At 47.9% G+C, this 25,767-nt stretch overlaps 1 protein-coding gene across 1 annotated transcript; it reads left to right on the top strand.

The window, feature by feature from the left end:
- Positions 1 to 23,047: 23,047 nt before the first annotated feature.
- On the top strand, positions 23,048 to 24,250 carry B3GNT7 (UDP-GlcNAc:betaGal beta-1,3-N-acetylglucosaminyltransferase 7; the record flags this gene model as incomplete). The annotated part of the gene is made up of 1 exon (XM_084842106.1): positions 23,048 to 24,250. A coding segment is annotated over one exon (1,203 nt), but the record flags the coding sequence as incomplete, so codon positions are not given.
- Positions 24,251 to 25,767: the final 1,517 nt, after the last annotated feature.

Raw genomic sequence — 25,767 nt, 5'->3', positions numbered from 1 at the left:
GTTCCGGATGGGGTTGCTCCCCCCCCCCGAAGGAGTAGGTACGTAGCTTGGGGGGGTGCTCCTAGGTCCATCACTGCCCATGGAAGCTCAGGTAGGCTCCATGGTGAGAAGTGCCCATTACCCACTTTGGTTGGTGCACCAGCTGTGCCCTTTCCTGGACAGGGATGACTTTGCCACTGTGACTTCATGACTGGATTATTGTCATGCGATCGATGTGGATGTGGCGCTTCCCTTGAGGTTGGTCCAGAAGCTGCAGCTGGTGGGGCATGTGATGGGGGTGGGTTAAGTGGGGTACTGGCTCATGCACATATTATGTCCATGCTGAGGGAACTGCACCGTCTCCCTGTTTGCTACCGGGCCATCAGCAAGGTCTTGCTGTTAACATGTAAAGCCTTGGTCAGCTTGGGACCGAAGTACCTGAAGGGCTACCTCACCCCTTTGCAGGCCTGCTAGACTGCTGCATTCAACAGGAGAAGTGTTATTAGTGGCCCCACAGCCTGCAGATTATCACATGGCAATGACCCAGAAAGGAGCATTTTTGGCTCTTGCCGTTGTCCTTTGGAATGCTGTTCCTGCAGCCAAACATAGGGATGTACAAATTTTGTAAAATCTGTTTTCTGTCTGCATTTCGTAGATTGTCAGGTGCCTTTTATTCCATCGTTCACTTGTTGGTGGAATCAGATTTTTCCCAATTTCCCAAATTTGCACAAATTGACTTTTGCACAAATTTGCACAAATTCACATTTGTGCAATTTTTAAAAAAAATATTGTGAATTTCAACAAACAAAACAAACGATCAAACAAAAAACATAACAAAAAAAAATTCTAAAACCCTCAGTTTCAAATTATTACAATATTCTAGAAAGAGTAAAAATAAAGAAAAAAGGTTAGACATAAACTTCAGTAAAAGCAGACCAAATATCCACATATAAGTCCATTTGCAAGTTATGCCTATATACCACTCTTCCAAATGTTGCTAGCATTGTTAAGTCTTCAATCCATTGCATTATAGGCGGTGAGCTTTTATCCTTCCAGTATCGTAGTATCAGTCTTTTAGCTACCAAAAGGGCACGAAAGATCCATTTACACTGACCATGTGATACGTTCCAAGAAGCAGGTAAGTAATGTAAAAGAACACTTACATCAGTAAATATTAAAGAGCTTTCCAATACAAAATTTGTATTTGTATCGTCCAATACAAATAACGTTATTTCAAGAGGCTTTCCTTGCATGACCAGCCATGGTTTGTTAAATTCCACTTTATTGGGGTTTGTCTTTTAAAACAATGTTTTAACTCTTTTAACCTGCTGTTTTATTCTTTTACCGTGTTGTTCACCGCTCTGAAATCTTCTGATTTGGAGCAGTATATATATATATATATATATATATATATATAATTTATATACACATACACACACACACACGCGCGCGCACACACACACAAATATAAATAAATAAAAATAAATAAATAAATAAAATTTATCCGTATAATAACTTCCTCCCAGAAGGAGGCAACCATTTCGGCATTTCCAATACATATGAATAAGAAAAGCATTGACTGCATTACACCCCCAACAATTAGCCGAAGTTGACAAACCTTTATTAAAAACACGCATCCAACAGACCCGAAACAAAAGTTGTGCAAATGTGCAAATCATCTCCAAAATACGCAAATCCCCCCCAAACACACATTTTCATGCATTAGCCCATGGGGAAATGCACAGTTTTGGCCAGTGGTTTGTTATTTTATTTGACATATTTGGGTATGACAAAAGTGGTGTAAAATTTCAGAAAGTAAAAAAACCAGTCTGCAAGTCTGTGGAATCTGTGCAACTTAGGAAAAGCTGGTCCGCTGTGGAATCCGGGGGTTGGAGTCATAGAAATCCAAACTCATTTGATTCTATTACGGATTTCTCCAACGTCCCTAGCCATCCATGAGGCATCATCCGTGATGTATTTCTGATGTATTTTGAAGACCTATCTTTTCCTCAGGCTTTGCTTGATGTCTGATGTTGGAGCCTGTATCTTCTTGTCACTGTTACGTTTTATTGGTTTTGATCTTGTTGCTTGCTTTAGACATATTTTTAAGGGCGCAATCCTAGGAATGCTTAGGCAGAAAAAGGTCCTACAACTCCCAGCATTCCCCAGCCAGCCATGGGAGTGGTAGGATTTTTTTTTTCTGTCTAAACATGCATAGGATTGTGCCCTAAATGAAGAAAATAAATATATAATGTCTACCATAGTTCTTGCTACACAGATCCAAGGAATTGCCACATTCAAAAACGGACATCTCAAAGCAGCGTAGTGCGGAACTGAATCATGTGCATCACTGGCTTAACTGTGCATTTGTGTGCTGCGCATTTGCGTGCACAACCAGTTGCCACTTTCCTTCCTGAGTTCCGACTTTTGCCCTGCTGCTTCTTTGGCAGTTATCTGCAACAGCAAATGTGTGTTTTTCACACCTGGTGTGGAAATCATGGAAATTTGGGGCATCTGCAGGGAGATATAAGGCTGCAGTCCTATGGTCCCTGGGAAGGCATGCCCAGGGACATAGGGTTTTTGGGATCTCCCTGTCTGATGGTGGAGAGAGAGGTCTGCCATTGGAGAGGAAGACCTGACCCAGCAAGCCACAAGCCTGTGAGGAACTCCGGCGTTGAGGAGCTCAAAAAGGAGGCATTCAGTGGGCCAGCTGAGAGAGGTCTATTGACAGTGGTCAGTTTTTAAGTGCAAGGACTCATCGTGACAGTCCCCATAGCCACACCCCAAGGAGAATCCAAAAATGAAGGCAGTTGTGTTGATGTCTGTCTGTCTTATTTTCTATCTATCTATCTATCTATCTATCTATCTATCTATCTATCTATCTATCGTGTGTGTATGAACACACCAAAGAGCACCAGTACATAGCATAATACCCAATTTATCAGGAGCAGCCGACAGTCATACAATAGTGAGTCCACTAAAGGCAATATAGCAGTTGGCATGTTGGACTTTGGCTGGAGAGACCTGAGATTCCATGAGAAAGCAAAAGAGAGGGACGCAGCATGTCCCCAAATGGCATAGGACCACCAGTGCAAGATTTTCCAGGAGTTCCTATTCCTAGAACCAAGGAGAAACATTTTATCTCGAAGTCAACAAACCAGTTCTAGCAGTCTTCCTCTCCAGCAGGAGCAGGCCATTTGTAAAAGGATTGGGTCTTAATTGCTCATTCAAGACCTGAAATACTTTGCATCACAGCCGGGATAGCTCATATGTTGCTGGGAAAACCCATTCTCCCCCGCACCCTGCCCCACCCCCAGCTACTGTGAAGATTTCACCTAAGCGCAGAGGGAGCGGGGAAGCCTGACTCCGGGGTGGGGTGGGGGTGGGGGAGGCAGATGATGTAATCTTCGCTGCAAATCAAAACATCTCAGGGCTTCAACCCCGTGAGCCCTGGCTCCATGACGCCACTGGATCTGCAGAATCTAAAGCTCTCGTGTGCCCCAAAGTATTGTTCTGCCCACATCTGCCCTTCTGCTGTGCCCTGACCCTGGGCTGAGTTGCCAAGACAGGCCTGGCCTCTCTTCTCTCTCTCTGAGTTCAGCAAGTCTGCTTCCTTTGGGAAGATGCTCCCCCTGGCAGATTCAGGATAGCCCAGAACTGTACAGGACACCGCTGGTCACTGCACCTAGAAACAGGAGACTGTAGGGTTGGAGAAAGGGCAGCTAAAATGATCAAGGGGACTGGAGCAACTCCCCTGTGAGGGAAGGGTGCAGCAGCTGGGATCACTTAGCTTAGGAAAAAAATGCGTAAGGGGAGACATGACAGAGGTATACGAAATTATGCACGTGTGGAGAATGAGACACGTTTCTCCCTCTTTCATAACACTAGAACCCAACGGGGTCATCCCATGAAGCTTACTGATGGGAGATTCAGGGCAGATAAAAAGAAGACCTTCTTCATACAGCACATAGTTAAACTATGGAATTCGCTTCCACACGTAGTAATGGCTACCCATCTGGGTGGCTTTAAAAGGGGGCTGGACAAACTCCTGGAGGAGAAGGCTATCGGTGGCGACTAGTCCTGATGGCTACGTGCTGCCTCCAGTGTCAGAGGCTGTATGCCAATGTACACCAGTTGCTGGGGAACATGGGCGGGAAGGTGCTGTTCACTTCAGTCCTGCTTGTGGGTTCTGAGTCAATAGCTGGTTGGCCACTGTGTGAACAGACTGCTGGGCTGGATGGACCCTGGGCCTGATCCAGCATTGCTCTTCTTATGTTCAACCCAAACCAGATGCATCCCAGCTCCTGTCGGCGTTCCCTTAGGGTTTAATTTAAAAGCTGCTCTGCCACCCTTTGTATGTTTAGCGCCAGCAGTCTGGTCCCATTTTGCTTCAAGTGGTGCCCGGCCCTCTTGTACAGGCCCGGCTTGTCCCAAACGGTCCCCATGCCTAGCAAATCTGAACCCCTCCTCCCTGCACCACCGTCTCATCCCTGCATTGAGACTCCTCTGCTTCGCCTGTCTAGCTGGCCCTGCGAGTGGAACAGGTAACATTTCGGAGAAAGCCACCTGGGTTGTCCTGGATTTCAACCTCCTACCTAGCAACCAAAGTTGGCTTCCAGTACCTCTTGACTACATTTCCCTACATCATTGGTGCCAAGAAGGACCACAACCACTGATTCCACCCAGCACTGTGTACTAGGCTATCCAGATGGCGTGTCATATCCGCAGCCTTCGCACCGGGCAATTTACCATGCTACCTGAAATGCCACCTGTTCCATGCACAGGGCCAGCTAGACAAGCAGCGCTGAGGAGTTAAACAATTCTCAGTGAGCCTGCCATGTTGTGCAAGCCAGGTGAATGGGTTGGATCCAGACTTAAACTGGATCAACTGCTCTAGCGGAAGTGGCCCTCCCTGCTCCTTACAACAGCAGCCCCGCCAGTCCCCTGAAAATGCTACACAGAGAGTCAAGAGACCCTGCTGAATGGGGCGAGCTGTGGTGTGAGTGGGAGAGGGGATCCCCCAAAATCGAGTGGAGCAACCTTCTGCAATTGGAGCCTTTCTTTCGAGAAAGGCAGATCCTGGATCCAGCTCATTTGCTGTTCAGTGTTTTTAGTTGTAATGCTCATAAGGAAGTGTATCGGGCCAATAAAATGTGTTGGGACAACATCAACTTTTTTTTTGTGCGTCTTTGAGATTCTCTCCCTCCAACTCTACTTTCGGTTATTGGTGCCTTCCCTCCTTTAGGTTTCCTTGCAAACCTTACATCAGCAAGATGGGATGCTAATAATGCATCCCCCCTGGCCAGTGGAATCTGTTTTATGGTTGTGATCTCTTGTTTAACCCTTGGCCTCACAGCCCTGATCTAAATCTCCTCCCAACAGAGGCAGAATCAGCCATTATTCTTGCTTTGTTACATTGGGGAAACTGACACTAACAGTTTAGGATTTTTCTCCTGAGACACTGGTGGAACTGGAAATTCAAAACAGGAAGGGATTTGAACCCAAGGCCAAGTCTGTGATCATAGCTCTTGTCTGAATGCAGTAATTACGGTTCTGTCTTTTAGAAGTCCATCGGGGGTGTTGGCTTGCAATTCTACTCAAATCTTCAATAGTCAGGATAGGAGGAAATTTCTGCTAGGAATATGGGTAGTGGGGCTAAACTGTTGATCAAAAATATGCAGCTTGGTAGACTGCCATAACATGTGTGGTGCAATTGCAGTTTATTTTGAACATCTTTCCCCACATTTTGGGATGCACCCATTCAAAATCGAGCAACCAGCTGACATGGCAGTCCTGAACTTACTTACTAGGGAGTAAATGCCACTGAATACAGTGGAACTTGCTCTTAAGTAAGCCTGCATTGGATTGTGCTGCACATCAGTTCTCTGTGTATACTGTATTGCGTTGCCGATATTCTGTTGCAGGATGTTGAATGGCCATTCTTCATCTGAACTGGGGGTCTGCCTAGAGTTAAAAAGGTAAAGGTGTCCCCAACCAGTCGTGTCCAACTCTAGGGTGCGGTGCTCATCCCCGTTTCTAAGCCGAAGAGCCAGCGCTGTCCGAAGACGCTTCCGTGGTCATGTGGCCGGCATGTCTGAACACTGAGGTGCATGGAACGCTGTTACCTTTCCCGCCGAGGCGGTACCTATTTATCTACTTGCAATTTCTTGCTTTCGAACTGCTAGGTTGGCAGAAGCTGGGACTGAAGATGGGAGCTCACTCCGTCACGCAGCACTCGGGTCTCGAACTGCTGACCTGCCGACCTTCCAGTCTGCAGTTCAGCGTCTTAACCACTAAGCCACCGCGGCCCCTAGAGACACGATGTTAAATGTGTTTGAATCTAACCTGCAGCGTTTTAAAAATGCAAATTGCATCAGCTGGGTGGAGGGGCTGATAATAGGATCAAAGCAGGTGTAGAAGAGGGATTTAACCTTTCCCTTCTCTGCTATGGTCTCTTCTGTGGGGGAAGCCCTCCCTCCCACATTGGTGGCCAAAGCCTGGTTCAGAAGGGGGTCCTTAGCCCCTTCCTGTTCTGTCCCAGTGCTAACTTCCTGCTTCAGCCCTAGCTGACCCAATGATCAGTCCCCTCTCCCAGCTGATGCAATTTGCATTTAACCCCCACCCTGCACATTAGCTGCAAAGATGCATTTTTAATATGGGGTATAGTTTGGCCATAAGACAGCGGCTCTGTGTTGTTGCTGGTGTAGTGAGGTTGCTAAAAGCAGGAGCTGGGAATCATTAGCTGGCCTCAGACAAGAAGCTGTTCTTTCAGCCCCCACCCTGCATCTTCTGTATGGGGATGGAAACCGACCTAACTTTCAGGGTTGTTGTAAAGTTCAGTAGAAAAATGCATGTCATGTGCTTTGCACATTCTAGCGCTATATAAAATATTAAGCAATGTTGTTGGTTTCTGTCTGATAGAATCTAAAACCAGGAGCTCCCCCACCCCAATCCTAAACTTGTTTATTCAGAAGTAAGTTCCACTGAGCGCAGAATTTCCCATTAAATAAATGCCAGATCCATGCCTCATGCCATATCGATACGATCCCATCATGGTGACACTATATCCCTCTGGCGCGTTTATACCTCATAGCCCACACAATGACGTCTGTTGCAGTATTTTGGGTAATAAGGAATAAGAATTGGGAAATAATGCTAGAAAAGTGGTATATGGGATGCGTGATGTGCTCCAACAGTTTTCAGTGCACTTCAATACTGATAAAAAGCACTAGCGTAGATCTAACCAAGGGGAGTTGTATGAGCAACTTTGTGGCCCGGTTCAGACATAATGGTTCAGCCTTTGGACTTGTGCACTCTGATTTCCCCCTCTGTGCAAACCACAGTTTCCTTGATCTGGATGTCATGGCAAACTCTATTTTCTTTAAATCATTACACAGCTTGGAGTCAGAAATCATTTGTTGATCTGTTGCAAATTGTCCATCATTAGTCTAGAAGGGGGATGGTGGGCTTGCGATTCATCACAAAAGAGGGCATAAAATATGCATATGTTAATTTATATGTTTAAATGCAAATTTAGAAGTTATTACTATAACTTAAATAGAAGTACAATACATCTCACCACCATGTGCGCCTTGCTCTGTTTGCTGCCCAGGGGCTGTTGATGGGCATCTTCAAGTTCCAGTTCTTCCTTCTGATGGTTCTTTATATCAGACTTGGATTGGATGGCCCTTCAAATGACTGTCCTCTGTAAAAGAGGAGACATGACCACCCTACTAGTAGACTGTGTGCCCTGGAAAATGGTCCAAGCCTGACACGTCTTCCCATATGCCAGCCTTCTCCCACCTGGTGTCCTCCAGGTGTGTTGAGCTGCAACTTGCAGCCAGCATGGTCAGTAGGAATAGGGAGACAATTTTCTCCCCCTCTCCTAATACTAGAAGCCCTTGAGGTCCTCCCGTGAAGCTAAGTGTGGTGGGAGATTCAGGACAGATCAAAGGAAGGACTTCTTCACACAGCAGAGAGTTAAACAATGGAATTCGCTACCACAAGATGTAATGATGGCCACCGATTTGGATGATTTTAAAAGGGGGTTAGACAAATTCCTGGAGGAGAAGGCTATCATTGGCTACTAGTCCTGATGGGGAAGAGCCATAGTTCAGTGGCAGATGTCTGAACCTGTCTTCCCAGAGGCAAGGGACAAATCACAGTAAAGCCTTTTATTGCCATAATTCCAGGAATTCGCTATAAGCCTTTACAATCCCAATAAAGATCTACAGTTCACAGTTCACAACAAAAGTCCTTGACCAGGTTCAGTTCATGAGCATCACAACTAAAGACTCAAACAGCCCTGGGTTCAGGAGACAGAACACACCCAGAGAGGTTCAGAGAGTTCTAGTGAAACTCTCACAAAAACCATTCTGTTTGTGTTTCATGGATCGTCAGGTGCCTTTCGTTCCGCCGTCCATCCGCTGACAGAACCAGACTTTTAGTTTCTGAATTTGCGCAGATGCGAATTTGTGCAAATGTGCACATGCAAAAATGTGCAAATTCCCCCCAAATGTGCAAATTCCCCCCAAATGAACATTTTCATGCTACAGTCCATGGGGGAATGTGCAGTTTTGGCTGAGCTTTTTAATTTTCCCCTATTTTTTCTACATCGAAATTTGCACAACATTCCCAATGGTTAGAAAAACAGTCCGCAAGTCTGTGGAATCCGCCTGACAGAAGAGAAGCTGCTACAGGATCTATGGGTCGGATTCTTAAAAATCCAAACTCATTTGATTCCACTGCAGATTTCTCCAACATGCCTATCTCCATGTAGGGCAGGAAAAACTCCTGCCTATAACCCTGGGGAGCCGCTGCTGCCAGTCAGTGTCAACAAAACTGGGCTAGATCAGGGGATCAGGGCGGTGGTGAACGCCTCCCTTGAGGAGGGAGTGATGCCATCAGCCCTCAAGGAGGCAGTGATAAGACCGCTCTTAAAGAAGCCCTCCTTGGATCCTCAAATTCTGAACAACTTTCGCCCAGTCTCAAATCTGCCATTTTTGGGCAAGGTGATTGAGCAGGTGGTGGCGGTGCAGTTGAAGGCACACTTGGAAGAAACTGATTATCTAGACCCATTTCAGTCAGGCTTCAGGCCTGGGCATGGGACAGAAACGGCCTTGGTCGCCTTGGTGGATGATATGAGGAGGGCTCTGGATAGGGGTGAATGCTCCTTCCTTGTTCTCCTCGACCTCTCAGCGGCTTTTGATACCGCTGACCACGGTATCCTCCTGGACCGCCTGGAGGGGTTGGGCATTGGAGACACCGTATTGCGGTGGTTCCAGTCCTTCCTCTCTGGCAGGTACCAGAGGGTAGCACTGGGAGAGGTTTCGGACCCGTGGCCACTTACTTGTGGGGTGCCACAGAGTTCCATCCTCTCCCCGATGCTATTTAACATGTATGTGAAGCCGCTGGGGGCTATCATCAGGAGGTTTGGGGTGCAGTGTCATCAATATGCCACGCAGCTCTACCTCTCATTCAAATCTTCACCAAGGTTGGCCATAGAATCCCTGTCCAAATGTCTGGAGATGGTGAGTGGCTGGATGGGGAGGAATAAGCTGAAGCTGAGCCCTGACAAGACCGAGGTACTTTTGGTGGGAGACAAGAGGAGGCTAGGGGATGTTGACCTGGTGTTGAATGGGGTACGGCTACCCTTGAAAGACCAGGTCCGCAGCCTGGGGGTCATTTTGGACTCCCAGCTGTCCATGGAGGGTCAGGTGTCAGCTGTGAGCCAGACAGCGCTGTATCAACTCCATCTGATACAGCGGCTGCGCCCCTTCCTTCCCAAACATCTGCTCCCATCGGTAGTACATGCCCTGGTCTCCTCTCGTTTAGACTACGACGGAAGCTTATTAAAGAGGGGGCATGACGGAGTTCCCTAGGGAGGGAGTTCCACAGAGTGGGGGCCACCACAGAAAAGGCCCTCTCCCTCGTCCCCACCAGTCTAGCTGTCCTGGCTCATGGGACAGAGAGAAGGCCATCCGAGGCTGATCTTGTTAAGCGGCCTGTCTGGTGCTGCTGGAGGCGCTCCTTAAGATAGGCTGGGCCGGAACCATATAGGGTTTTAAAGGTCAAAACTAATGCGCTCTACGTGGGGTTACCCTTGAAGACGGTTCGGAAACTGCAGCTGGTACAGAACGCGGCGGCTCGCCTGATTAAAGGCAGCCACCGGCGAGATCACATCACTCCAGTGCTGAAGGAGTTGCACTGGTTACCAGTTGTTTTCCGGGCCAAATTCAAGGTGTTGGTTTTGACCTTTAAAACCCTATATGGTTCCGGCCCAGCCTATCTTAAGGAGCGCCTCCAGCAGCACCAGACAGGCCGCTTAACAAGATCAGCCTCGGATGGCCTTCTCTCTGTCCCATGAGCCAGGACAGCTAGACTGGTGGGGACGAGGGAGAGGGCCTTTTCTGTGGTGGCCCCCACTCTGTGGAACTCCCTCCCTAGGGAACTCCGTCATGCCCCCTCTTTAATGAGCTTCCGTCGTGCATTAAAAACGTGGTTGTTCAGGCAGGCATTTGGGGTGGGTTAGGGTATTTTAGAAAATGTTTTTATGGTAGAATTCTATTGTTTTAAACTGTTTTATTGTATGTTGTACATCGCCCAGAGTGGCTGGGTGACCAGCCAGATGGGCAATTAATAAATTTAATAATAAATATAAATAAATAAATAGATGGACCAAGTCAGACTCAGTAGAAGGCAGCTTCCAATGTTCCTATGGCTATGTGCTACCTCCAGTATCGGAGGCAGTTTTCCTCTGTACACCAGTTGCTGGGGAACATGGGCAGGAGGGTGCCATTGTGCTCATGTCCTGCTTGTGGGCTTCCCATCGGGGCATCTGGTTGGCCACTATGTGAGCAGAGTGCTGGACTAGGTGGACCCTGGGTCTGATCCAGAACGGGGTCTTTGGATGCTCTTATGGTTCAGAGTTGTAGTCCCTGGTCTCAGGGCGCCAGATGGGAGAAGCCTGTTCATAAGCTAATTGCACACATTGTCCGGAGAAAAAGGTCGCCTAGCGCAGGGGTGGGCAGCAAGCAGGTAGAACTGGATCTACTGGTAGTTCTCTGGGCAATTTGCAGTAGGTCAGCAAGGATTTCTGACTCCCAATTATTTAAAGATAGCAGCAACCAAATGTTCTCCCTCGCCCTCAGTTATTCTGCTGAAATGAAGAAATCTGGGGTGGGAGAGGGGTAACCAGGCATGGATTTCTGTATGGAAGGGCTGTGAGCTCTGTTCTGGGACTCAAAATAAATTCTTGGGCTCACAATCCTTCTATTCTAAGTCTTCATCTTTTCCACCAGGCTCTGGCTGGTGGATCTCGAGGTTCTACTCCTACCCACCCATTTTCTAGCGTGTTGTTTCTCTTTGGCCAAAGAGGTAGTTCAGACATGCCTCTGAACACCAGTTGCTGAGGGATACAAGCTGGAGGGTGCTATTGCATTCATGTCCTGCTTGTGGGTTTCCCATGGCCAGAATAATGGTCTAGAGAGGCCTTTGGTCTGATCCAGCATGGCATTTCTTATGCTCTCTGTTCACTGGGCCTCCTTTGTCCTGATAGCTCCCTCTTAAATATAACACATTTCTTTGTCCAATTTTAAATCACCCTCAGAGCTTCTAGCATTAATTAAGTCACTGTTCACATACTTTTATTAGCAAGTACTGGGGAACATGTAAACTTTCCTGTAAACCTTCTCATGCCAAATCCCGTTGTCATTTCCAGATTAACTGTTCCCCAGGAAACTGCTGGTCTGAATTGCACCTGCCATTACACCAGAACAGGCTTCCCCAACTTGGGGTCCTCCAGATGTGTTGGACTGCAACTCGCATAATCTCCAAGCATCCTGGTGATGATGGGAGTTGCAGTCCTACACACCTGGAGGGCCTCAGGTTGGGGTAGCCTGCCTCAGAGTGATTCTTGACAAGGTCTGGTGCTCTGTTGACATGCACACGCCGCTTAAAAGGCGGCCATTTGAAACCACCAGCAGAAACACTTTGCCCTTCACTTGAACTGGAAATCTGAAACAAGCCAAGCAAGTCTATTGCACCCTCTCCAGCATCTGCAGACACACAGCATGATAAACTGCTCTATCTGCACTGCAGATACGTATCTATTTTATACCATATTAATGGTCCATGCTTTCCCTAAAGAATGCTGGGAAACGTAGTTTTGAGAGGATGCTTAAAACTAGTGATGATGGGAGACTGTGCTGTTCCCCATGGCCCATTGGGATTAAGTTGTATTTTCTTCCTGGAATACAGGCCTCCAGTCTTACTCGGACAGTAAAATTCTACTTCTGAGTCATCATCCATTTGCTTTAATGACTAGTCATGCAGCCATTCGTCTGTTATGCCTCACCCTACTTACTTTCTTCCCATGCTGGAGATGGTATTCGATAAGAACATACTCGATAAGAACATGTTCCCATTTGTGGGGCTCACACATTCCAGTGTAGTTGTTACAAATCTCAGAAATGCTTTCACTGTTGGCTTTTCTACATGAGGCTTTTAACCCACACCTTTACCGAGGCTTCTAGTTACAGATTCTTTGTGGGATTAAGATCGGCTCCTTTACATGGTTTTTTTTTTTTCCTGGGGGGTTCTTTCTCTGCTTTTCTATATGCTCCATTGCACAACCAGTAGGTGGCCTGGTGGTATAGTGGAATTGCGCAAATATACTAGGTTTCATGCCGCCATGCCAGATATACCAGATTTTCCTCGTTAGGCAAAAACAATGCTAAAATGGTTGCAAAGCACAGGAGAGGCCCTGGAGGATGACAACATCACTGCTGCTAGGTTTTATTGTGGTTGTATTGTTATATTGTGGTTTTAATGTTCTATATATTTTAAATTGTTTTATTGTGTGTTGTTTGGTTTTAATTTTTGTGAACCGCCCAGAGAGCTTCGGCTATTGGGCGGTATAGAAATGAAATAAATAAATAAATAAAGGACCCACAAACTACTGTGAGTGAGGAATCGCGAGCACACAATAAAAGCCTTGTGTAGAAAGGCTCTATCTCTGACTAAGAGCGCAATCCAGCTGAAGTTTAAACTTCGAAAGTTTAAGTTAACCTCCTCGCCAGCCTCTTTCCCACCATTGCTCCCATTGGCTTGCTTGACAGGTAGAGAGCCAGGGAGCAGGCAGGCCGGGGCATCTCCCGCTCCTCCATCTCCCCACCACTGTTGTCTGGGCCACAGCGAGAGGCAGGTGAATAACCAGGTTGCCGCGGTGGTGAAGAGGAGGAGCAGCTCCAGAGAACTCTTGCCAGTGGGCCCTGACTCTGCCTACTGTTAAGGAAATATCCAGGGCAGCTTAGGTTGAACAGTCAGAAATTTATTAAAGCGCATCACGGCCGTGGGAGAGACAGTCGAAACTGTGTCTCCCCCCACCAAAAGAAAACAGGATGCGTTTATACAGACTAAAAGTTGGAGAACAAAGAAAAACACACTACACACGCTCAGAAACCAATTAGTACTCAGCACAGTCTTACCAGCACAGCAGCCTTCTTATGTTTAGGGATGAGTTACTTAGGTGGAGAGGAATTTCTTGCTTATGAGCAAATTATAACTACCTTCTCATGGTCACACGTGCGCATGCACACACACACAGACATGCTCAATCCCATCAGGCACTTCGCCTGAACCAAACTACTTACGAGGCCTAGTCAGGCCTACTTTCACACCAGCCTTGACGCCGGCCCCGCCTCAGAGGGCTTTTTCCATCTCAAAATGGTTGTGTGCACTGGCCGTGTGTGTGTGTCTGAGGAGAGAAAGACAAAGGTATGACCTCCCTTCATCAGCTGCAGAACGTTATGCTTTTGCATGAAGGTGATCCCTGGAATTGTTGTTACTGGACTGCTGGGAAGAGAATAGAGATGAAGCAAAGAAGGTGTCAGGTTTCCCAATCCCCCCCGCGCACACGCTCAGGCATTCTGACACCGGACTCCCAAATCAGTGAGAACTCTTTATTGCAGGGAATCCCACGGCAAAAGCTTAATGTTACACTCTTCAGAAATCAACTAAAGGCTCTCTGAAATTCCAGAACAGCCCAAAGCTGAACACTGCTACCGTGACTGAGATCTTCATCAACGTGGCTTCCCCGTTGCCGTCTCCACGGTTTTGAACACAAGGGAAGGAACTGGATTCCTGGCGTCCCTAACCCTGGTAATCCTTTCACGGGGTTCTAAACCCCAGACAAGGAATAGGAGTGATTCCTGGAATGACCCCTCAGGCAATCAAGGGATACATTTGAACTAACCTAGCAAACCTGCACCCATAGAGAGTCCAACTTTGAATCCTTTGTTGATAACGCCAGGCTACATGGTCAAGGCCCATCAAGATCAAGAGAAGGATAAACCCAGACACGCAAGGAGTTCCGTGCCACCGCTTTCGCACTGGTAACTCCACACTGCGTGCGTCCAGGCGCAGGGAAGTCCAAAAGTCGTAGATCAAACCCAGCCTGCCAGGACGCTGAGCTGTTGACAAACGAAGACACACAATCCACAGCAAACAAGAGTTGAAATGTATGAAAACCCTCACAGTACTTTTCATGGCAAGCCCTTAACAATCCCAAGTTCCAGGCCATGTGCTGAGTGCCTCCAAAAGCCCGGACGATGATGGATCCAAACAGAGGAGGCTTCGGGCAATGAAGACGAGATGTTCCTAGCAAAGGCTCTCCGCCTTTGCATCAGCTTAAAAGGGCAGGCGTGACTGTAGGACACCCCCCCGGCTCCCCTGACAGACGAGGGCCTTTCGCCTCCCAGCAAGGCCCCTGCCGAAACAGGGCGGCACTGCTCAGCCCTCCAGCCGCGACGCTTCAGCCTGGGCGGCCCTTGTGCAAACCCCGGCCCACCTCTGCCAGGGGCTCACGGGCGGCCCCCAGCCTCCCTGCCTGCCACGGGTCGGGTGGCTCCCCCGGCTCCGCTCTGGGAACACTGGCAGAGAGACGCTCGCACAGATCCTGACATACCGGAGGCTGAACAGGCCCAGGCCCTTCCAGGAGGCTTCTCCTCAAATCCTGGCTAGAACCTACGAGGCCCACAGCGGTGCTGGAGCTGGGCCCTGACAGAGGGGACCACACTACAGAAACTGCTTCTCCACCCTTTCCCAGCAGGATGTGAAATTGGAAACAGGCCTGGAATAATTTTTTAGGGGAGCTCCCTTGGAAAGATCTAATTTACAGAGAGACCATCTGGTGGTGTAGTTAGAGTGTCAGCCTGGTAGAAAGGAGATACTGGTTCCAGTTCCCCACTCGGCCATGGGAAACCCTGGGCCAGTCGTCGGCTCTCAGCCAAACCTACCTCTCAGGGATGTTGTGAGGGTAAAATAACCCTTTGTTAACATTTGCAAAGCTGTGATCCATGGTTGCTGACTTCAAACCTTACAGCTGTGGCAGGGAGCCGACTCCCTCCAGCAACTCTTATTCTTTCATAAGAGAGACCGACAACAAAACTTTGCAGCTTGGAGCAGTGGAGGCTGGTGGCTCCGATGTCAGGGGGGCGGTGAATCCGCTTCGGGTTTCAGTCAGACCCAGTCAGAACTCTAAAGGAGCTGTCCAAGGTGCGAACTTGGAGAGCTCCTTTAGAGTTTTGACTGAAACCTGGAGCGGATTCACTGCCCCCCTGACATCAGAGCCACCAGCTTCTACTGGCGTGGAGTGCTCCTGTCCTTTCACAGGACACTCCGTTCCATCTACCTCACCCCCGTTTTTCCGTATAGCAGATGTGTTGAATTTCAGGCTTGTGGAACAAACTGGTCCCCAGATGGCCACGCCCCCTTCCCTAGGCCCCACCTACTTTCCCTGAGTGCTGATTGTTTGGTGGTTTCCTGGCTTTGTGTGGGTCTTTCCCCATTCCAAAAGGTTGCAATGCCTCTCCTAAGGCTTAGCTACCGGCACTAAGAGGCCTATCCTGGACAGCGATAACCTAACCACAGTAGTACATGCACTGGTAACTTCCCGATTAGACTACTGCGATGCACTTTACGTGGGGCTGCCCTTGAAGATGACTCAGAAGGTGCAGCTAGCGCAAAATGCAGCAGCTAGACTGCTGACTGGAACATCTTATAAAAATCATATAACACCAGTTTTAAAGGGATTGCACTGGCTGCCAGTATGCTTCCGGTTAGAATTCAAGGTTTTGGTGATGACATTTAAAGCCTTAAGCGGCTTGGGACCTCGATATTTGAGGGAGTGCCTCTATATATATATGCCTGCCCGAGGACTGAGATCTGTTGGAGGGGCCCTCCTCTGCGTCCCACGAGTTTGGGACATACACTGCAGTGGGAGCGGGCCTCTGCTGTGGCACTCCGGTTGTGGAATGCCCTCCCTTTGGAGGCCCAATTGGCACAGACATTGGTCTCATTTTGGCGCCAGGTTAAAACATGGCTTTTTACCAAAGCCTGTTTTAACGGTTTTATTGTTTTAGATTTTAATTGATTTTAGCTTGTTTAATGGTTTAATATGATTTTAGCTGCTTTAATTATTTATTATTTTATACTGTTTAAATTGATTTTATCTATACACTGACCTGAGATTTTAATGATACAGGGTAGGATACAAATGTTTTAAATAAAAATAAATAAAATAAATCATAAGAGCTTTAAGCTATAATCTGCTGGTATTTTTGGCATCTTGGCTTTGCCCCCTTTGCCTTTGGTCCCGCCCCCTTTGCCTTCGGCCCCGCCCACCATTGGAATGTGGCCCCTGAGATCTTATCCAAAATGGAACTGAAAGCAGTTAAATATGTCAGAAACCTCTGTCCTGGAGTGAAAAAAAGAGAATCCATTGTTGGAATAAAACGGCAAGCTTTGTTGATGCTACAGTATAAATCCACAGTGGGGCTGCAGTTACTGGTTATGTTTCTTGTCATAGAATCATAGAATAGCAGGGTTGCATGGGGCCTCCAAGGCCATCCAGTCCAACCCCCTGCTCAGTGCAGGAATCCCAAGTCAGAGCATCCCCGACAGATGGCTGTCCAGCCTCATCTTGAATGCCTCCAGTGTGGGAGAGCCCACCACTTCCCTAGGTCATTGGTTCCACTGTCGTATTGCTCTGACAGTCAGGAAGTTTCTCCAGCTTCCTGACTGGAATCTGGCTTCCCGTAACTTGAGCCCATTATTCCGTGTCCTGCACTCTAGGACGATCGACTTGAAGAGCGCTATCCTGTCTCCCCTCAGTCTTCTCTTCTCAAGGCTAAACATGCCCAGTTCCTTCAGTCTCTCTTCATAGGGCTTTGTTTCCAGTCCCCTGATCATCTTTGTTGCCCTCCTCTGGGCCCTCTCCAGTTTGTCTGCATCCTTCTTCAAGTGTGGTGCCCAGAACTGGACACAGGACTCCAGATGAGGCCTAACCAGTGCTGAGTAGAGGGGAACTAGTACTTCCCGGGATTTGGAAGCTATGCTTCTATTAATGCAGCCCAAAATAGCATTTGCCTTTTTTGCAGCCACATCACATTGTTGGCTCATATTCAGCTTGTGATCGACAACAATTCGAGCCATGTATCCCCCATCTTGTAATTGTGCATTTGGTTTCTTTTAACTAGGTGCAGAACTTGCCATTTCTCCCTATTAAATGTCATTCTGTTGTTTTCTGCACAGCGCTCCAGTCTATCCAGATCACTTTGACTTTTGTTTCTGTCTTCCAAGGCATTAGCTATCCCACCCAATTTTGTGTCATCTGCAAATTTGATCAGCATTCCCTGCACCTCCTCCTCCAAGTCATTAATGAAAATGTTGAAGAGCACTGGGCCCAGGACTGAGCCCTGCGGTACCCCACTTGTCACCTCTCCCCAGTTTGAAAAGGTCCCATTGATAAGCACTCTTTGAGTCCGATTCTGTAGCCAACTGTGGATCCACCGGATCGTTGTTTCATCTAGCCCACATCGAGCTAGTTTGCTCATCAGGATATCATGGGGCACTTTGTCGAAAGCTTTGCTGGAGTCGAGGTATATGATGTCTACAACATTCCCATGGTCTACAAGGGAGGTGACTTGATCAAAAAATTAGATCAGAATTGTCTGGCAGGACTTGTTTTTGACCAATCCATGTTGGCTTCAAGTAATCACTGCATTGTTTTCAAGGTGCTTACAGATGGATTGCTTTATCATCTGCTCCAGAATTGTCCCAGGGATTGATGTCAGACTGACTGGTCTGTAGTTCCCAGGTTCCTCCTTTTTACCCTTTTTGAAGATAGGGACAACATTAGCCCTCCTCCAGTCATCTGGCACTTCACCCGTCTGCCATGATTTCTCAGGCAGTGGTTCTGAAAGTTCTTCTGCCAGTTCCTTTATTAATCTAGGATACAGTTCACCTGGCCCTGGGGATGTGAACTCATTCAAAGGAATTAGGTGTTCCTTGACCATATGCCTATCGATCTCAAGCTGCAATCCTGCTCCTTCAGCCTGTACTTCGCCATAGACGCTCTTTCGGGAGAAGAGGAATTGAGCACTTCTGCCTTTTCTTTGTCATCTGTTATCATTTTGCCATCCTTATTTAATAGCTGAACCACCATTTATTTCCTCTGCCTTTTATTATGCACGTAGCTGAAGAAAGCCTCGTTGTTGCTTTTAGCATCCCTCGCTAACCTCAGCTCGTTCTTAGCTTTAGCCTTCCTGACACCATCCCTGCAATTCTGTGCTAACTGCCTGTACTCTTCCTTTGTTGCTTAGCCTTCCTTCCACTTCCTATATGTGTCCTTTTTTGTTTTCAGGTCATCTCTAAGCTTTTTGTGAAGCCATATTGGCTTCTTCTGTTGTCTTCCACCTTTTTTTCTTGTTGGAATTGTTTGTGATTGTGCCTTGAGAATTTCCTTTTTAAAAAATTCCCACCCATCTTGGACTCCTTTTCTCGTTAGAGTCGCTTGCCATGGGACCTTACTGATCATTGTTCTGAGTTTATTAAAATCAGCTTTCCTAAAATCCAGGGTACGTGTTTGACTACACTCGGCCTTTGCTTCCCTTAGCACCAAGAACTCAAGTATAACATGGTCGCTTTCCCCCAGAGTTCCTGCAACTGCTACTTTATCCACTAAGTAATCTCTGTTGGTTAGGCTGAAGTCAAGGAGAGCCAATCCTCTAGTTCCTTCCTCCACTTTCTGTAGGAGGAAGTTATCTGCAGTCATCCTGAGCTTTTCTGCACGAGGCATTTATTATGTGCTCGTCATTCCCTACTCCCAGTTGTTCATGGGTTCTTTAGACAACAATGTGACCCTCCAGTTTTGCTTCAGCAAAACAGCACTTTCAGAGAGTTTTTTTTTTTTTTTTAGAGCAGGGAAAAAGGGGTATTATTTAAAGAAAGCAAAAGAAAGTGCAGTTTCCTCTTGTGTATTTGTGTTATTTTGCTGTGCCACATTACCATCTAGAGGTTATGTAGCGGAAAAGCAGGAAAGGAAAGGACACTCCTTGTGTCATGTTCAGATCTCAGATCTGTGACCAAACCCTGTGTAGATATACCGTGACAAATCTGTGTAGATATAGTGGATTAACAACCTAGTGTAGAAAAGTTCCCTATCTCAGGCAGGGTATCAAAGAACTAGGAAATTGCAAAAATGGGCAAACAAAATGCTCAATGCTTTTCCTGCAAAGGGAGGCAAAAATAATTTGGGGCTTCTTTGGTTTAGAACTGGGGTGGGCAATTTGCGGCCCTCCAGATACTTTGTCCTACAACTCCCATTATCCCTCACTATTGGCTATGCTGGCTAGGGCTGCTGGGTTGTAGGCCAAAACATCTGGAGGGCCACCAGTTGCCCAACCCTGGAAAAAAGGCAAAGCGGAGGCTTACAAAGCTAGGAATGGTGTGGAAAGATGAAAAGATCTCTCCCTACCCATGACATTAAAACGTGTGTGTGTGCCAGTCCCCCAATGAAGCTGAAACAGTAAATAGTCCTGTGGGACCGTAAAAGACTAATGATTTTAACTGGCGAGAGAAATCCTTCCATTGGGAGTGGAGAATGTATGGCAGTTGCAGAGCAAAAAAACTGTAGCTCCTGTCCGGACAGCATGAAGGGAGGTGTGCTGCTCCCCCCCTGCAAAGAAAAGTATTTCCAATGCAGCTTCCACACTGTGCACTTATTCAATGCAACAAGCATCAAAGAGTCCCTGGTGATGAGCCCCCCTTCCCTGCCTCGTTCTTACATTCACGGGAGGGGATGCGCGCTGGAGAGCCTGCGGCGGGACCGTTGGCTAGCAAACAGACCACCTTCTATTCAGCGAAGGCCTCACTCAGCAAACACAAACCTGACTGCTGTCTTTTTCCTTTTTTGCTGGTTGCAAAATGATGGAGCCAACCCAGGTGACTGGAATGTGAGGGATTTGGAAATGGGGGGCGGGGGGGTAGCCGGCGGAAATTAGACACCGCCTGGACAGAACTTCAGCCTTACGAATGGAATAAATTTCAGCCACTGACGTCTGTTGCTGCCACCAACGGACATCTCAGTTGGGTAGAAAGTATGGACTTTTTTTTAATGTTTCGCCCAGGCACTTGGGGCCGTGGAATCTGTCAGTCAAAGAACATGCCACACTTTGGCCTGCTCAAAATCGCCTTTCGGAACGTTAGGCTCCTTCTCTGAGAGCAAGCTCAGACGTTCGGATTCTGAGAAAAAGCTGAAGCAGGCAGCTTTCAGGAACAGTTTTGCATTGCAGAGGTGGAAGGGGGATCAGGCTGCTCCCCCCCCCCCGTCCCCGCCATGATGGAAGAAAGATGGCCACCATTCCTGAAAGCTGCTTTAGCCACTGGAGGCTGGTGGCTCCGGTGTCAGTGGGGCGGTGAATCTGCTCTGGATTTTACTCAGAAGCAGCCAGAACTCTGAAGGAGCTCCCCTAGGTGCTTCGCAGTGGGAGGGTTAAGCTTCACACCTTGCAGAGCTCCTTCAGAGTTCTGGCTGCTTCTGACGGAAACGCACCGCCCCACTGATAACGGAGCCCCCAGCCTCCACTGGCTTCATGTCATTTGTATGTATGCAGGGCTGATTTCTGGCTCTGAAGAATGGTTTCAGGGGCTAAGGTGTGGTGAGCCTTGGCTCAAATTAAGCTCTGCTTTGCTCCCTGATAGGCTATCTTTCTTGGTTCATGAGGACTAGCTTGCTGTGAGGGAGAATGTCCACTTGTTTGCCTCTGCACCACACTGCCTTCTCCCTGCTGTTTCTTTGAAAGGCCTTCAGATTTCACCCTGAATGGTGCCTAAGCTTGGAATACCCTTTAAAAGACGGTTTGGTATCACCTCCACAATAAGCCCCTCGTCATGGGACTTGACATATTAGCTGCACATCTGCAGGACATGGAAATATACACAGATACAGGCGGGGCTAATAAATAGCTGGGTTGATAGGATGTAATTATTTATTATTTGTATTGCATTTCGAGCATGCTTTGTCCTGCTTTTCAGTTGCAAGCAACCTCTCCAAAGCAGTTTACAGTGACATTAAATCGAAATCTCTGTTTAAAAAGTTTGTAGAATAAAGATAATGGGTTGGGTCCAGATGGGGGCGTGAGCAACTGCGCTGGCGGAAATGGACTCCCGTCCCCCTCCCTCAGAGAGTCAGGCGGCCCTGCGGAATGGCGTGAGCTGCGGTGTGTGCGTGCGGGGGGAATCTCTCTAAATCAAGCACGGGGGCGGGGGTCCTTGATTTGGGAAGGGAATTCCAGAGCCTTGGGGCAGCCACCAAGAAGGCCCTCTCCTGTGTTCCCACCAGGCGAGCCTGTGATGGTGGTGGGACCATGAGAAGGGCCTCCCCTGAAGATCTCAGGGCACGAGCAGGCTCACAGGGGAGAATACAGTCGTTCAGATAACCTGGACCCGAGCCGTATAGGGCTTTATAGGACATGACCAGCACTTTGAATTGTGCCCGGAAACAGACTGTTAAAACAGTGAAGCTGTTTTAACAGGGGAGTTGTATGCTCCCTGTATTTATTTATTTATATTTATTTATTTATTTATTCTTTCATTTCATTTCATTTCATTTCCATACCGCCCAATAGCCGAAGCTCTCTTCAGCAGCAGTCTGGCAGCAGCTCTTTGAACCAGCTGAAGTTTCCAAACACTCTTCAGAGACAGTCCCACATAGAGCTCATTACAGTAATCCAAACGGGATGTAACTAAGGCATGTGTCACCATGGCCAAGTCAAAAAGAGCTAATGATGTCAACATTCTGTAGAAGAGTAGTGAAAAGGTTGTGACCTGTATTCATTGATCAATTGCATTGTTACCTCTTCCTTCCTTTGAGAAGGTCCAGGCAGCATACAGTTGCCTACAGGGGGTTATTTTCCATCAGATTTCAGCAGTGGCTTACCTCCATACACAGCACTTTGGGACGTCCAGAGCCCTCTTGTGCATCAAGGAGACCTGGGAGGGAAAGAGTCACCTCTTTCATCTCATGGGTGTGTGTGTGTGTGTCTCTGTGTGCGCGCTCATGGCCTCTTGCTCCTATCGTCCTCTTTCACATTGGCAGAGTGTTAAGGGGAAGGTATTTCTTGCATTTCATTCCCCTCTGAGCTCGCTGCTTATATTTCCCCCCTTCTCCATCCACCTGTGCCTCTGTCTTTGTGTCTGTTTGTCTTTCCCTCCCTCCTCCTCTGTGTGTATGTTTAGGCAACTGAAGTGTTTTGAACTTCAGGTGTTTTGGACTACAACTCCCATAATCCCTGACCATTGTTCATGCTGGCTGGGGCAGGTGAAGCTGTAGGTCAAAACATCTGAAGAGTGCCAGGTTGCCTCCCCTTGGGTTGTCAGAATACATTTGTTAGCCATCAAGGCTAACAAGACTCTTTGTTGCTCTGGGAAATGTCACAGCAGGTGGTTGTCTTGTCTTTCACCATGCAACAGAAAGTCAGAAGCAGGGAAAGAGATACACACTGCTTCTGACCCTCTCAAAAGCAGCACAAAGGGATGGAACCGCCCTCCTGCTGCTGCTCCTCTTTGAGTTTTGTGTGTGACCGAGGACTGAGAGCAAGCAAGCCGCCAGTAATGGCTCTCCACTAAATCTGGCCCAAATGTGTGGTTCTCTGTATCCACTGAACTGTCCTGGAGTTGCATGGAGAATTTTGGTTGACCTCAGCCTTGATTCTTTGTTTTTCTTTTCCCTTGTCATAGGAAGAAAACCGTCTACAAGAGTGTCCTCCTGTCCTTTGCTCTGGTGGTTGCCATGACCGTGCTACAGAGAGGCATGACACCCACTCAGTTCTTTCAGGGCCAGCAACAGAAAGAACTCCTTGCCCAGGAGCCCGTGAAAGCTCAGAAGAGGGACAATGTGATCTCCATCGCCAATAACTTCTGGAAGAAGGAGAACCCCGCAACCAAGGCTGAGGAAGTGACGGAGAAGCAGGTGACCTCATGGGACGTTACCACCATCAACTGCACAGCCAACCTCAACTTCAGCCAGGATGACTGGTTCAAAGGCCTGGAGCCCAACTTCCGTCAGTTTCTGCTGTACCGGCATTGCAGGTATTTCCCCATGCTCATCAACCATCCGGAGAAGTGCAACGGTGACATCTACTTGCTGATTGTGGTGAAGTCCATCATCACTCAGCATGACCGCAGGGAGGCCATCCGCAGGACGTGGGGCCAAGAGAAAGAGTTGGATGGCAAGAAGATTCGGACGCTGTTCCTTTTGGGCGTCGCCTCCAAGGAAGAGGAGAGGGCAAATTACCAAAAGCTGCTGGAATACGAGAACCACATCTACAGGGACATCTTGCAGTGGGACTTCTTGGACAGCTTTTTCAACCTCACCCTCAAAGAGGTGCATTTCCTCAAGTGGTTCAACATCTACTGCGACAACATCCAGTACGTCTTCAAAGGTGACGACGATGTCTTTGTGAGCCCGGGGAACATTGTAGAGTTCTTGGCAGACCAGAAGGAAGGCAACCTGTTTGTGGGCGATGTCCTCTTCAAGGCCAGGCCCATCCGCAAGAAGGAGAACAAGTACTACATCCCCAGTGCCTTGTACAACAAGAACAACTACCCGCCCTATGCGGGCGGCGGTGGCTTCGTTATGGATGGCCTGCTGGCCAAAAAGCTCCACAGAGTCTCTGAAACCCTGGAGCTCTATCCCATTGATGACGTGTTCTTGGGCATGTGTTTGGAGGTCCTTAAGGTGACGCCTGTGGCACATGCTGGCTTCAAAACCTTTGGCATTGTGAAAAACAAGAACAGCAAGATGAACAAGGAGCCCTGCTTCTTCCAGAGCATGCTGGTGGTTCATAAACTCCTTCCGCCGGAGCTGCTCATAATGTGGGATTTGGTCCACAGTAACTTAACATGCTCCAGAAAACTCTACGTCCTTTAGCTCTCCTTATCTTGGCCTGAGAGGAAAGCCAAGGGGAAGACGTTGGATACTAAGGGTTGTGAGAAAACTCCCAGAATCCTCTCTTCCAGCAATGTGGAAGAAGAGAGGAGAAACCATGTGGGAGGGGAAGAGAGGATCTGAAAAGCCATCCCTCTCTGTATTTAATTTGTTCCCCTTTGGGTGGGGCTTTTGGTGGGTGCTGAAAAAGGCCTGACAAAGATAGGCAGAAATCACTGAAGGGAGAAATGTTGGCAAGAGATAGAACTAGATGCTCTCAGGGGGAAGCCTGAAGATTCTGCCTCCAGCTTTCATGGGAGGTGATGGAATACTCACGGCAGCGAGAAGACAGGCTGCTGGGAAGAGATGCCCGTTTTTCTTTTTGTTCTTCTGTGGGGTTCTTCTCAGCTGAGGGCTGGCCCCAAAGTTAAAACACTTTGTGTGTGTGCATTTACTTTGGCATGCCTGTGTGAGAGGTAGAAAGGTCATCGGAGCAAGTCTTGAATCAACAGTTGAAGTGCAAATGTTTCAGCATTGTTTCCCTCCCTCCTGCCCCACTGAAAGTGCTCTGAGAGAGTCCAGAAAATTGCTCTTTTTCTGGTGGGAGATGAGTTACCTCAAATGCCAACATGCATTTTTGTGTGTGTCCCCCCCCCCCCGGAGGGGTGCACACCTGCCGATGTCATAGACTATCCTCATCTGATCCTGTCTCAGCTGAATAACGCTTCATTGAACCTGTGCCATCTGCAAACTCAGAATAAATTTACTTTTTTTTTTTTTTTTTACAAAACAAAGAAATATTGCCACCTGGAGAGAGATCCCTATAGGACAAGGGAAGGCAACATGTTGCCCCCGCCAATTGACTCCCCCCAATATTTTAAACCCTTTTTTTTGGTGTGCAAACCAAATGATGTATGTAGCTGCTGTGGAGCGCCACAAGGCTCAAAATCAGTTTGTTTGCAAGCTAATTTTGACCCTTTGGGGACTCTGTAGTAGGTATTGATTTCCTTTCCTTTTCATTATTCTTTTATTTCCCCCACCCCATTTTTGGCACCTGTGAATGTGTGTGTGGTCTATGGGGGGGATACAGGGGGGCAAAAATGGCCCCTGGTCCTCCCAAAGTTGCCCACCCCTGCTATAGGACTCAGAGATGGGCAATATGTGGCCCTCCAGACATTTTAGCCCTCAACTCCCATCAGCCCTAGCCAGCATAGCCAATGGTGAGGGATCATGGGCGATGCAGTCCAACAACATCTGGAGGGCCAAGTTGCCTCCCTGTGGTGAAAAAGAGGTACAGCCACAAAATGTCTTCCATTGGGAAAACTCGACATTCCCCCTTCCTCTGCGTGTCTGTCAGTCTTGCCACAGGGCCGTGTGTTTAGAAGCACAAGTCATGGCTGAAGAATTAACAGACTTAGTCTTGCCTTGTGCTGAGCTTTCCCTGTGAAACAGAAATACGTAGAACTGACCGAAGAAGGGACAGAGCAGTATCAGGCACAGGCTGTCTCTCTGTGCCCTGC

This window comes from Heloderma suspectum, chromosome 3 (assembly GCF_057233095.1).
Source record: "Heloderma suspectum isolate Gila_16-S chromosome 3, 16-S_ref, whole genome shotgun sequence".
NCBI classification, from domain to species: domain Eukaryota; kingdom Metazoa; phylum Chordata; class Lepidosauria; order Squamata; family Helodermatidae; genus Heloderma; species Heloderma suspectum.
This window is presented reverse-complemented; position numbering and strand designations above follow the sequence as displayed.